The sequence below is a fragment of the Mytilus galloprovincialis genome, chromosome 10 (assembly GCF_965363235.1).
Source record: "Mytilus galloprovincialis chromosome 10, xbMytGall1.hap1.1, whole genome shotgun sequence".
Lineage (NCBI taxonomy): Eukaryota > Metazoa > Mollusca > Bivalvia > Mytilida > Mytilidae > Mytilus > Mytilus galloprovincialis.
The window spans coordinates 1,248,439-1,262,693 of record NC_134847.1 but is presented as its reverse complement, the minus strand read 5'-3'; the positions used below and the strand labels follow the sequence as shown (position 1 = coordinate 1,262,693).

The following is a 14,255-nucleotide window of genomic DNA, read 5'->3' as shown; positions in this document are numbered from 1 at the left end:
AATTCAGTAGAACTTCACTTTGACCTTTTGACCTTTATCTTATTTACTTCAATTGTCTGTAAGGATTCTGTGTCATTACTAAATATGCCAAAACCATTTTTTTTTCATTTCCCTGAAAAAGGTTTTAGGTCATATAGACATAAAAAAAAACATGTTATAGATACTTTTTACAATACAAGCATATATTTAGTTATCTTCTAAGCAAATGATTAAAAATTTTCTAAATATTCAAATGAAATTTATCTCATCAAACAGAACATTAAGAGTGACAGATATATCCCTTTTTGTCACCTGCGTAATGTGTTACAGGGACATGGAAATACCGGGTGTCCTTCTGTCGGTCTAGTCTTGTTAGCGCTTTCACATGTACAATTCTTGCCAGATTTTTATGAAACTTTTATCATAGGTTTATATCAGCAATGTCTTGGTGAATTTGAAAACCAATGCCGATCAATATTTTTTAGAAGAGTTATGCGCCATGGAAATATTATTCATATGGACAATTGCCTTGTGTGCTCTCTGATGTCTACAGTTCTTACTTAAACAGATGCCCTATTTTATGAGGTTTCCATTTGTCATATGTCCTTTGTCCTTGAACTCATTTTCAGGGTTCAGTCACTGGTTTGAAAAAAAAACAACAACATTTAATGATTTTTGTCATATGAATTTATCACTTATGAGTAATAGAATGATTTAATTTGGTGTATGGGATCCTAGCAAGGTCTTCATGTCCGGCAGACAGGATTCATATGACCTCAACCTCATTTCATTGATCAGTGGTCAAAATCAAAAGTTATGTGATAAGGTCTGTTTCTCAGATACTATAACCACTAAGTCAACTATATTTGGTATATGAAATTATTGTAAGGTGTATATTTCAGAATGGCAGGTTTCATTTTAACTTGAACTTATTTTCATGGTTCATTGATCAATGTTTTGTGTTTTGGTCTGTTTTTCAGATACAATAAATTATCGGTTAGCTGTGTCTGGTGTATGGAATTATTATAGGTGTCACTCTGGCAGGGTTTATCTTGACCTTGTCTTCATAAACATAAATCGACAAGTCGAGAAGTTAATTAACATTGCATTATTTTAATATTGCGAAATAAAAACTTGAAGCAAGTGTTTTACAATTTATAGTGTTCTGATAATTGTCCTTAAACCACTGCTATGCATAATATTTATATTGATTGTTTGTTCCATTTCTCTAACAAATGTACAATATTTGTATGGTTTTCTCCTCTAGCAATATCTAATGGTGTAAATCCTTCCAATTTACGGTTACAGTCTGCTTTATGTTTCAATAAAAATTCAACAATCTCTGCATGGCCTTTATAACATGCTATAAATATGGGGGATTCTCCAGAATCTCTACACTTATTAATATCTGCCTTGTTGTTTATTAACATCTTAACTACTTCAGTATGTCCATTATAACAAGCAATGCACAGAGGTGATACTTCTTCATCATTACACTTATTAATGTCTGCCTTATTGTTTATTAACATATGAACTACTTCAGTATGTCCTTTCTGACAAGCAATGAACAGAGGTGATACTTCTTCATCATTACACTTATTAATGTCTGCCTTATTGTTTATTAACATCTTAACTACTTCAGTATATCCTCCTTCACAAGCAATGTAGAGAGGTGATACTTCTTCATCATTACACTTATTAATGTCTGCCTTATTGTTTATTAACATCTTAACTACTTCAGTATGTCTTTCCTGACAAGCAATGAACAGAGGTGATACTCCAGTATCTCTACACTTATTAATGTCTGCCTTATTGTTTATTAACATCTGAACTACTTCAGTATGTCCTTCCTGACAAGCAATGAACAGAGGTGATACTTCTTTATCACCACACTTATTAATGTCTGCCTTATTGTTTATTAACATCTGAACTACTTCAGTATGTCCATTATAACAAGCAATGCACAGAGGTGATACTTCTTCATCATTACACTTATTAATGTCTGCCTTATTGTTTATTAACATCTGAACTACTTCAGTATGTCCTTTCTGACAAGCAATGAACAGAGGTGATACTTCTTCATCATTACACTTATTAATGTCTGCCTTATTGTTTATTAACATCTTAACTACTTCAGTATATCCTCCTGCACAAGCAATGTAGAGAGGTGATACTTCTTCATCATTACACTTATTAATGTCTGCCTTATTGTATATTAACATCTTAACTACTTCAGTATATCCTCCTTCACAAGCAATGTAGAGAGGTGATACTTCTTCATCATTACACTTATTAATGTCTGCCTTATTGTTTATTAACATCTTAACTACTTCAGTATGTCTTTCCTGACAAGCAATGAACAGAGGTGATACTCCAGTATCTCTACACTTATTAATGTCTCCCTTATTGTTTATTAACATCTGAACTACTTCAGTATGTCCTTCCTGACAAGCAATGAACAGAGGTGATACTTCATCACCACACTTATTAATGTCTGCCTTATTGTTTATTAACATCTGAACTACTTCAGTATGTCCATTATAACAAGCAATGTACATAGGTGATTCTCCAGTAACTCTACACTTATTAATGTCTGCCTTATTGTTTATTAACATCTGAACTACTTCAGTATGTCCTTTCTGACAAGCAATGAACAGAGGTGATACTTCTTCATCATTACACTTATTAATGTCTGCCTTATTGTTTATTAACATCTTAACTACTTCAGTATGTCCTTTCTGACAAGCAATGTAGAGAGGTGATACTTCTTCATCATTACACTCATTAATGTCTGCCTTATTGTTTATTAACATCTGAACTACTTCAGTATATCCTCCTTCACAAGCAATGTAGAGATGTGATACTTCTTCATCATTACACTTATTAATGTCTGCCTTATTGTTTATTAACATCTTAACTACTTCAGTATGTCTTTCCTGACAAGCAATGAACAGAGGTGATGCTCCAGTATCTCTACACTTGTTAATATCTGCCTTATTGTTTATTAACATCTGAACTACTTCAGTATGTCCTTCCTGACAAGCAATGAACAGAGGTGATACTTCATCACCACACTTATTAATGTCTGCCTTATTGTTTATTAACATCTGAACTACTTCAGTATGTCCTCCTACACAAGCAATGTAGACAGGTGATGCTCCAATATCTCTACACTTGTTAATGTCTGCCTTATTGTTTATTAACATCTTAACTACTTCAGTATGTCCTTTCTGACAAGCAATGAACAGAGGTGATACTTCTTCATCACCGCACTTATTAATATCTGCCTTATTGTTTATTAACATCTTAACTACTTCAGTATGTCCTTCCTGACAAGCAATGTACAGAGGTGATACTCCAGTATCTCTACACTTATTAATGTCTGCATTATTGTTTATTACCATCTGAACTACTTCAGTATGTCCTTCATGACAAGCAAAGAACAGAGGTGATACTTCTTTATCATCACACTTATTAATGTCTGCATTATTGTTTATTAACATCTGAACTACTTCAGTATGTCCTCCTACACAAGCAATGTACAGAGGTGATACTTCTTTATCATTACACTTATTAATGTCTGCATTATTGTTTATTAACATCTGAACTACTTCAGTATGTCCTTCCTGACAAGCTATGCACAGAGGTGATACTTCTTTATCACCACACTTATTAATGTCTGCCTTATTGTTTATTAACATCTGAACTACTTCAGTATGTCCATTCTGACAAGCAATGTAGACAGGTGATGCTCCAATATCTCTACACTTGTTAATGTCTGCCTTATTGTTTATTAACATCTTAACTACTTCAGTATGTCCTTTCTGACAAGCAATGAACAGAGGTGAAACTTCTTGATCATCACACTTATTAATGTCTGCATTATTGTTTATTAACATCTGAACTACTTCAGTACGTCCTCCTACACAAGCAATGTACAGAGGTGATACTTCTTTATCACCACACTTATTAATGTCTGCATTATTTTTTATTAACATCTGAACTACTTCAGTATGTCCTTCCTGACAAGCAATGAACAGAGGTGATACTTCTTTACCATCACACTTATTAATGTCTGCCTTATTGTTTATTAACATCTGAACTACTTCAGTATGTCCTCCTTCACAAGCAATGTACAGAGGTGATACTTCTTTATCACCACACTTATTAATGTCTGCATTATTTTTTATTAACATCTGAACTACTTCAGTATGTCCTTCCTGACAAGCAATGCACAGAGGTGATACTTCTTTATCATCACACTTATTAATGTCTGCCTTATTGTTTATTAACATCTGAACTACTTCAGTATGTCCTCCTACACAAGCAATGTACAGAGGTGATTCTTTTTTATCACCACACTTATTAATGTCTGCATTATTTTTTATTAACATCTGAACTACTTCAGTATGTCCTTCCTGACAAGCAATGCACAGAGTGATACTTCTTCATCATCACACTTATTAATGTCTGCCTTATTGTTTATTAACATCTGAACTACTTCAGTATGTCCATTCTGACAAGCAATGTAGACAGGTGATGCTCCAATATCTCTACACTTGTTAATGTCTGCCTTATTGTTTATTAACATCTTAACTACTTCAGTATGTCCTTTCTGACAAGCAATGAACAGAGGTGATACTTCTTTATCATTACACTTATTAATGTCTGCCTTATTGTTTATCAACATCTGAACTACTTCAGTATGTCCAAAATAAGATGCCGTGTATAGAGGTGATACTTTATCAGTATTACGACAATGGTTTACATTACTGACACAATGATGTATACACCATTTAACTAAATCAATATCTCCTATAAAACAACACTGTATCAATGGAGTACTTTTGTTATCAATGTCATATGAACTGGCCAATTGTTTTCGTTGTGATACTGGTAAGCTTTGTATATGTACTAGGAATCTTTGTCTGAAGATATGATTGCCCATATTGATATTACAGAAAACATTCACAACCTCTTCTCTTGACCAGTCATCTACCATTCTGTTTATATACCCTTGCTGATATCTCGTTGGTACAATAATTGTAAATTCATCATTACTGCTTTTTCTTTCAAATGAAAATCTTTCACTTATAAATTGACTTGTAGCATTTTTAATTAAACAATAAATCATCACACTGCCAAAGGAAAAAGCCAGAAAGTCAAACAGTTTATCATGAATAGTTCTGTACACTTCACCATCCTTTCTGATAAATGTATGTGTAAGTGCATCCAGCTCATCACGTAAAACCAATCGTGACGTTCCTTCCAACACTTTACAAGCTTCATATGTGTTCTTTATAACTGTTTTTATGTTTTCATCCACATCTTCCGTAAGCCATTCTTCTTTCAACTGATTGTTAAACATAACACATAGAGCAAGTGCACAGTATTTGACATGTGCTCCCTCTGTTTGTAATTTATCTATCTCTTCTTTGTAAACTGTAAATGGATTTGTAAAGAAATTTACAATGTTCAGTTTTGGATTTTTGCTGTACAATTGACACAAAAGAGGAAAACAGTCAAACATGTCATACAAATCACTGATCTCAGAAGCGTTTGTTTTCAGGTAAAATTCAGCAATGGATTGATTTTCTGTTTTCAATAAACGCAAATCGGCAGACTGAAGATTACATTCACACGCTTGAAAGAATGACAACGATTCCATTTGCCTATCCTTATAAACCTGTAGTCTACAAGACATAATTAACTTCACTTGTCTCTTTTCTACTAATGCTTTAATTTTTTCCATCAAATTTTTCCAGTTTTCAAACTTCCTTGGATTTAAACTATATGTTCCACAAAAATCATCCACAACAAACAGTATCTTCTTAATTGGATAGTACCACTTGATGATATCCTTAGGATTTGATACTGATAAAATCTCATAGCCTTCATTTTGCATCTGTAAAGCCACGTGACGCACCAATGATGATTTTCCACTACCAGAACTTGCTGTGACAACAACACAACCATTTTCTTTAATGCACTTTAATACACATTGTGCTCCGTTTGTTTCTATAAATGTTTTATCATCTTTTTTCCAATTTTCTAATTCCTCATTAGTTTGTTCTGAAAAAGAAGAATTGACAATTCTTTGAATACTTATTTTTTAAGATAAAAGTTAAGGAATGTTTGACATATATGGTAAAAAAAATTGCTTGACATATGGTATAAACAAAAGGCTGGATCTATCCATGCTTGGTATAGGTAAAAGGCTTGACATACGGTATGAACAATTTGCTTTTCAAATGGTATAGACAAAAGGCTAGACATATGGTATGGACAAAAGGCTTGACCAAAGATACCAAAGGGACAGTCAAACTCAGAAATTTCATGTCTGGTATAGACAATTAAATTGATATATGGTATAAACAACTGACATGACTCATGGTGTTGACAATTGACTTGACATATGGTATGGACAATTGACTTGAGATATGGTATGGAAAATTGACTTGACATATATGGTATACACAATTGACTTGACATATGGTATGGACAGTTGACTTGACATATGGTATGGACATTTGACTTGACATATGGTATGGACAATTGACTTGGCATATGGTATTGACCATTAACTTGAAACATAAGGTATGGATAATTGACTTGACATATGGTATAGACATTTGACTTGACATATGGTATGGATATTTGACTTGACATATGGTATGGACAATTGACTTGACATATGGTATGGACATTTGACTTGACATATGGTATGGACTATTGACTTTGCATATGGTATGGACAATTGACTTGACATATGGTATGGACATTTGACTTGACATATGGTATGGACAATTGACTTGACAAATGGTATGGATTATTGACTTGACATATGGACAATTGACTTGACATACGGTATGGAAAATTGACTTGACATATATGGTATACACAATTGACTTGACATATGGTATGGACAGTTGACTTGACATATGGTATGGCAATTTGACTTGACATATGGTATGGACAATTGACTTGGCATATGGTATTGACCATTAACTTGAAACATAAGGTATGGACAATTGACTTGACATATGGTATAGACATTTGACTTGACATACGGTATGGATATTTGACTTGACATATGGTATGGACAATTGACTTGACATATGGTATGGACCATTGACTTGGCATATGGTATGGACAATTGACTTGACATATGGTATGGACATTTGAGTTGACATATGGTATGGACAATTGACTTGACAAATGGTATGGATTATTGACTTGACATATGGACAATTGACTTGACATATGGTATGGACAATTGACTTGACATATGGTATAGACAATTGACTTGGCATATGGTATAGACAATTGACTTGACATATGGTATGGACATTTGACTTGACATATGGTATGGATATTTGACTTGACATATGGAAATGTATGGTATGGACAATTGACTTGACATTAGGTATGGACAATTGACTTGACTTCTGGTATGGACATTTGACTTGACTTCTGGTATGGACAATTGACTTGACATATGGTATGGACATTTGACTTGACATATGGTATGGACAATTGACTTGATATATAGAATGGACAATTGACTCGGCATATGGTATGGACAATTGACTTGACATAAGGTAATGACAATTGACTTGACATAAGGTATGGACAATTGACTGGACATATGGTATTGACAATTGACTTCACATATGGTATTGACAATTGACTTGACATATGGTATAGACCTTTGACTTGACATAAAGTATTGACAATTGACTTGACATAAGGTCTTGACATATGGTATTGACAATTGCCTTGACATATTGTATATAGACAATTGGCTTGACATATGGTATGGACAATTGACTTGACATATGGTATTGAAAATTGACTTGACATATGGTATTGACAATTGATTTTACATATGGTATTGACAATTGACTTGACATAAGGTATGGACAATTGACTTGACATATGGTATGGACAATTGACTTGGCATATGGTATAGACAATTGTCTTGACATTTGGTATTGACAATTGACTTGACAATTGGTATTGACAATTGACTTGACATATGATATTGACAATTGACTTGACATAAAGTATTGACAATTGACTTGACATAAGGTATGGACAATTGATTTGACATATGATATGATCTTTTGAATTGTCACATGGTAAGGACTATGTAATTACCCGATTAACATTATTACTCCACATAGCTGATCTAATTTGTAATATAAAAAAAACATCTAGGGTTTTTTGTTTGCAGTCATAGAATCCTGAAACTTCAAAGCATAAGGAATCTTTACTAAATGATACAAAATAATTCAGCTATAAAATCATGTGAATATCTGTGTCTAAACTAAGTTGACTCTGTCTACCTTGTTTGCATTGTTAAGCATCTAAATGTCTTTCCTGTTTTGATTTATGCATGGAACATGTTCAGCTAAACTATCTAAACTACATGTAAATACGTTAAAAATGATTCTTGCAAAAACAAAATTCCATTGCTAATATTATTTCAGAGTATTATTTTCACCTCCTAATATTTATGATAAATCCAACATACAATAACGTAATAAGGTAATATTTTCAAAATTTTACTGGATTGAAAAATCGATAACATGGAAAATATAGAAGAACTTCAAGAAGCTGTTTGTATAAGGACCCATGAATAACCAGCATAGTACTACCTTATATCTTCTTGTAATACTATTATAATATATACCTCTTATGTTCCATGGTATCGGGTCTTTTAAAATCTCTGTGACTTTTAAGTGTTCAATTTGTAAAGTTCTATGGGAATCCTTCAGATCTATCAGATTTTTGGTAGTGCTTGAATGTTCTATTTGCAATGTACTGTGGGAATCTTGCAAATCTCTAAGATTTTCCCTCATGGTTGAGTTTTCAATGTCCATTGTTCGTTTCAGTTCCTTCATTTCTTCCTGTGATTGTTTGATTTCCAGCATAATTTCCTGGTTAGACTGATCTAAAATTTTCACCTTTAGCTCTTGACACTCTTGATTCATTGGCACACCACCCAATCGACTTACAGCCTGTAAATAAATATTTCAAAGAGTTACAATAAACAGAGCTGTAATCTTTATAAATATTAAGTAGTAATTATTTTGGGTCAGGTATAGATTTTAAATATATCATGATGAAAATAACCTCAGGAAATATATGTCCCAGGATGAGAAATAAAAAAATATGCCAACATTTGAGTCAATTAATTGCAATTGTGACTAATTTATAATAAGATGATGTCTTTGCACTAAATCTACTGGATGATTTGTACTGATTGATATCTTAGTCTGGGAAGCACGATACATTTCATGTATTAGTTTATTAGTATAAGTTGTCAGTAACTCTATGTACTTTTCGATGTGCTTTTTTTCTTTACTCTTACCAGATTTTTGTTGTGTCTATCTGATGAGTCAAGCCCTTTTCAACTTATTTTAAATTTTTATTTAAAGTTTGATGTTATGTTATTCTGTTACATACATTACATGGTTGTTCGAATTTTGCCATGTCTTTGTTGGTTCATTTTCGACTTAAATGTCCCTTTGGTATCTTTTACCTCTCTTTTACACTACTGTCACAGATTAGAGACGGTTGAGTGCTAACAAACAAGTTTAACAATACCACAATGTACCTGTCTATCCCAAATCAGGAGCCATCAGTTTAGTGGTTTTCTGTGATTGCTGTCTAAAACTTTTTTTTCGTTTGTTGTTTTTTTTTTTTTAATAAATTGGGTTGTTTAATTTCTTTTTAACATTGTGTTAATCATGCCTTGTCTTTTTATAGTTTACTTTATGGTATGGGTTTTGCTCGTTGCATAAATTATACAGACCTATAGTTGCTAGGAACCATTGTACAACATTATTATTTTTATTAAGAATGTACTTACATCTACTACATTTTTCCATGCTGTATTGAAAACACCTGTTGACATAGTGTTACTATCATGATGAGCTAGTATATTTCTGTACCATTTAATCCTGGCAAGATCAGGCCCTGTGGTTGTCTCCCCTGGTAGTGGTAGATAGTCAAACCCGTTGATTGGAGGATTGACAGATGTCAAATTCCTGATCAAACAGATCATCAATGTTACATCAAAAGCTTTGGAATCAGGTACACCTGTATCAACAAAAGACATTGAACATCAACAGTTATTCATATCCCTAAATACAGAGTAAATGTAACTGATAAATAAATTCCTACAGCACCATGTATGTTATACAAATCTAATAAAATTCAACATCTACTTCATCTAGATGAGTAACTTTCTGCCAAACAGTGTCCATTCATTAACATGAAAACGCTTTGAAAAAAATCTTTTCAAATTTAGATATGTTGTTTCCTGTGACTAAATGAAGGTCAAGTTCAATTTTTAACAGTTCTCGTTGTTGTGTTGTAGACCTTTCAGTAGCAAAATTTGTTTTCTTTATATGAATTTGAATTATTTCCCTTTGAACAGAAGTTAATAATTAATTTCTATGTCATTTGGTCTCTTGTTAATTTTGATTTATTTCCCTTTGAACAGAAATGTAATTAATAAGTACATTTGTATTTCATCAAAATTTGAATTCTTGGGGTTCTTTGATATGCTGATTCTAACAATGTAGATAGATTTTGGATATTGGACCATAATAGATAAATGTCCAATTTCAAAATTTCCAGTTCTTAATTAGACCACATTCAGTTTGTGTCACAAACCTATGCTGTGTCAAATCTTCAATCACGATCCAAATTAAGAGCTGTTTTAAGCTTAAATGTTATTTCCATACTTGCTCAACTGTTCGGGGTTGTGACCTATGAAAGGAACATCTGGTTTGCTGTCACCCTGAAAGCCTCTTGTTTTATTTTGTTAAGTGATTGTTATTATATGATCACAATTTTCAAAGTTTACCATGGTAGAAACATAATTTAGAAAAAAGACTTGTCAAACTAGACTTCATGGAGATGGGAGTCATCTCTGTTGGTCCTGTAAATAACAGGTTACTATTTGACTATTACAGATGTTAGTGGTTGAATCTCTTAGAGCACTCATGGTTACATGTGCTTTAAACAGTACACTGGATGCACTTTACCCTTAATTTAAGAAATATAATATAAGAGAAAAAAAAACTTCTTGAAATAGACACAGGTTATTTCACTTATCAAGCCAGAATTATGGCCTTTAAATTGTTGGAACTTTGTACTGTATCTGTATTCACTAGATTAAATAGTTTTTGTGTTTACCTATAAAACAGTTCCTTTTTAAAGTACAGTTAATATTTTTATCATGTGGAAATCTCTACGTCAGTAGTCCTAGGCTCGACAAAAATACAACAGATTGAATTATTTGATTGGTTTAATTTTTTTTTGTGTTACCAATCTCCCTATCCTTGTTTATTTTATTTTTAAGAGTGATAACACAACATGTCCTGGTGGAGTGATATCTTCACATATAATTACTCACAAGGGAACAGAACTAAAATAGATATAGAAAGATGTGGTGTGAGTGCCAATGAGACAACTCTCCATACAAATAACAATTTAAAAGCCAGTTGAATGGATTGATGGAAAAAGACATAAAGATGAATTTTGCAACAAATGCTAAGGACTACAATGACAATGATCACGTGTGGTATGGATAAGCTAATATAAAGCACTTTTTTAAAGTTTTTACATAGTCTCGTTATGTGCTGAGAGTGTATTTTATTCTATGTTTTTTAGTTAAAGTGTTATGTTTGGCCTAGGAAGTTGTACATACATTATGACACACCCTCTAGTGTTGGTTAATATACATGTCAAGTATAAACTTTGAAATCATAACAGTTCTCAAAATATAGTGGCAGGGCCCAAATAAATCCATTGCCAACACAACCTAACATGACGGGGCCACAAGTGGAGCAGGATATACTCACCTTTCCCAAGAACGTTCTTTCACCCCTGTAAAAAAACTGGGTTTTTTTTCCCTGTGCTTTGCATACTGTTGTTCAAATTATTGTTTATTTCTTAGCTAACTAATTTATTTTTTGCAATGGTATTGTCAGTTTGTCTTCTTCGACTTATCTTGTTGGATACTTATAAGCAAAGTGTGGCCACAACATCTGTATCTTAATCAGATTGCCAATTAACAAACCTACCTGAAAGGAGAACTACAATACCATAAACATATAAAATACTTACCATTTTTTGGAAACAACATATTCCACTGAGTCTGGTTTAAGATTCTCTTTAAATACAAGTCATAGAGAGTATTGTAGTTTTTATTCAATGTTGATGGTAGATAGGTAGGTGGAAATTCTTTGTCAAAGAAAGTACGGACTGCTCTTGGTGACACTCCTTTCAATAACAAGGCTAATCGGATATAATTCTCTTCTTCTTCTAAAAGAGGTGCCATTATTCAAGAAATCGCTCTGATTTTCAATAGAAAACTACATCATTTTTACTTCATAGTCCATGTTATACTGAAAAAGATACAAGTCTATTACATATCAACTATAAAGAAAGAATTAAAAATTAATTGGGAATGTGTCCATGAGACACAGATGATGCCCCCGCTTGTATATCATATAAAGTTATATAGTGACATTACTGAAGAACAGTAAAAGTGACGCTACCCAAATTTGTACTTGGTCTGAGTGTTGTTTAAATACTAGTACTATGTATTAGTTTCATAACATTTCGTTGAGGCAAACTGAAGTTAGAGAACGGAAACAAAAAAATTCAGCAATTTTTCCAGTTGTAAAGGGCATTACTCTAGAACAGTTAAAGTGACACCACCAATATTCAAACTTGATCTGTATTTTGTGGTGACAAGCATTGTGGATAATTAGTTTCATAACATTTGGTTGAGGTAAATTAAAGTTAGAGAACTGAAATCAACTTTTGGATGGATGGACCTACAGACAGACAAGGGTAAAACTTAATGCCCCCTCCGCTACCACAGGGGCAAAATTCGTAAGGGTTCCACGGAACCCGGTGTCTCGCCTACTTTTTCTGTTAATCGCAGACTCAACAAAAATGAGGAAAAATATCAATAAAAATTTCCCACACGATACTGTCTTTTGATTGAAAGAAGCTTCCAAGTTTGGTAAAAAAATCCATGATAGTTTATGAATCTAATAAATGTTTTATAAACTTTAACTGCAGACTGTATGTAATGTTAACTTGAAGAAAACCTAAGTCCATTTATAAGTAAAATACGGAAAAAGTGAATTTTTTTTTTACAAAATTTACTTCTGAATAATATCTTATGATCAGAAATAAGCTTTTGTCTAAGTTTGGTAGAAATCCAGGATAGTTTAAGAACATTATAAAAATTTTAAAAACTTAAACCACAGAGTGAACGTTTTGTTTCTGGCAAAAAAACTAAGTCCATTTATAAGTAAAATACGGAAAAGTGGAAATTTATTTTTACAAAATTTTCTTCTTGATACTATCTTATGATCATAAACAAGCTTCTGTCCAAGTTTGGTACAAATCAAGGATAGTTAATGAAAGTAATTAAAATTTTAAAAACTTTAACCACAGAGTGAATGTAATGTTTCCTCGCAGAAAAACTAAGTCCATTTATAAGTAAAATACGGAAAAGTGGAAATTTATTTTCACAACATTTTCTTCTTGATACTATCTTATAATCATAAACAAGCTTCTGACCAAGTTTGGTAGAAATTCAGTATAGTTTAAGAAAGTTATTAAAATTTCAAAAACTTTAACCACAGAGTGAATATTTGTGGATGCCGCCGACGACGACGGAATGTAGGATCGCTTAGTCTCGCTTTTTCGACTAATGTCGAAGGCTCGACAATAAAATGTGTCAAGATTACAAATTTGCCTAAAAAGTAAAATATTTGCCGAATGTAATGTAATTACCCGACTCCGCATATGCCTGAAATATTTGCCACTTGTAATTCCAAGATAATAGATATAACACTGGTAATTACTAGATTATAAATTTTCCTGAAATATTTGCTACATGTAGTCACCAGATTACAAATTTTCCTGAAATATTTGCTACATGTAGTCACCAGATTACAAATGTTCCTGAAATATTTGCTACTTGTAGTCACCAGATTACAAATTTTCCTGAAATATTTGCTACATGTAGTCACCAGATTACAAATTTTCCTGAAATATTTGCTACTTGTAGTCACCAGATTACAAATTTTCCTGAAATATTTGCTACTTGTAGTCACCAGATTACAAATTTTCCTGAAATATTTGCTACTTGTAGTCACCAGATTACAAATTTTCCTGAAATATTTGCTACATGTAGTCACCAGATTACAAATTTTCCTGAAATATTTGCTACTTGT

At 32.6% G+C, this 14,255-nt stretch overlaps 1 protein-coding gene across 1 annotated transcript; it reads right to left on the bottom strand.

The window, feature by feature from the left end:
- Positions 1 to 1,120: 1,120 nt before the first annotated feature.
- Positions 1,121 to 12,371, bottom strand: LOC143048822 (uncharacterized). Its single transcript, XM_076222692.1, has 6 exons — positions 12,124 to 12,371; positions 9,857 to 10,086; positions 8,675 to 9,002; positions 4,679 to 6,051; positions 2,451 to 2,774; positions 1,121 to 2,282 (listed from the first exon to the last, which is right to left on the bottom strand). The coding sequence occupies exons 1-6, from the start codon at positions 12,335 to 12,337 to the stop codon at positions 1,182 to 1,184; spliced, it is 3,570 nt and encodes a 1,189-aa protein (XP_076078807.1). The 5' UTR covers positions 12,338 to 12,371; the 3' UTR covers positions 1,121 to 1,181.
- Between the last annotated feature and the right edge of the window lie 1,884 nt (positions 12,372 to 14,255).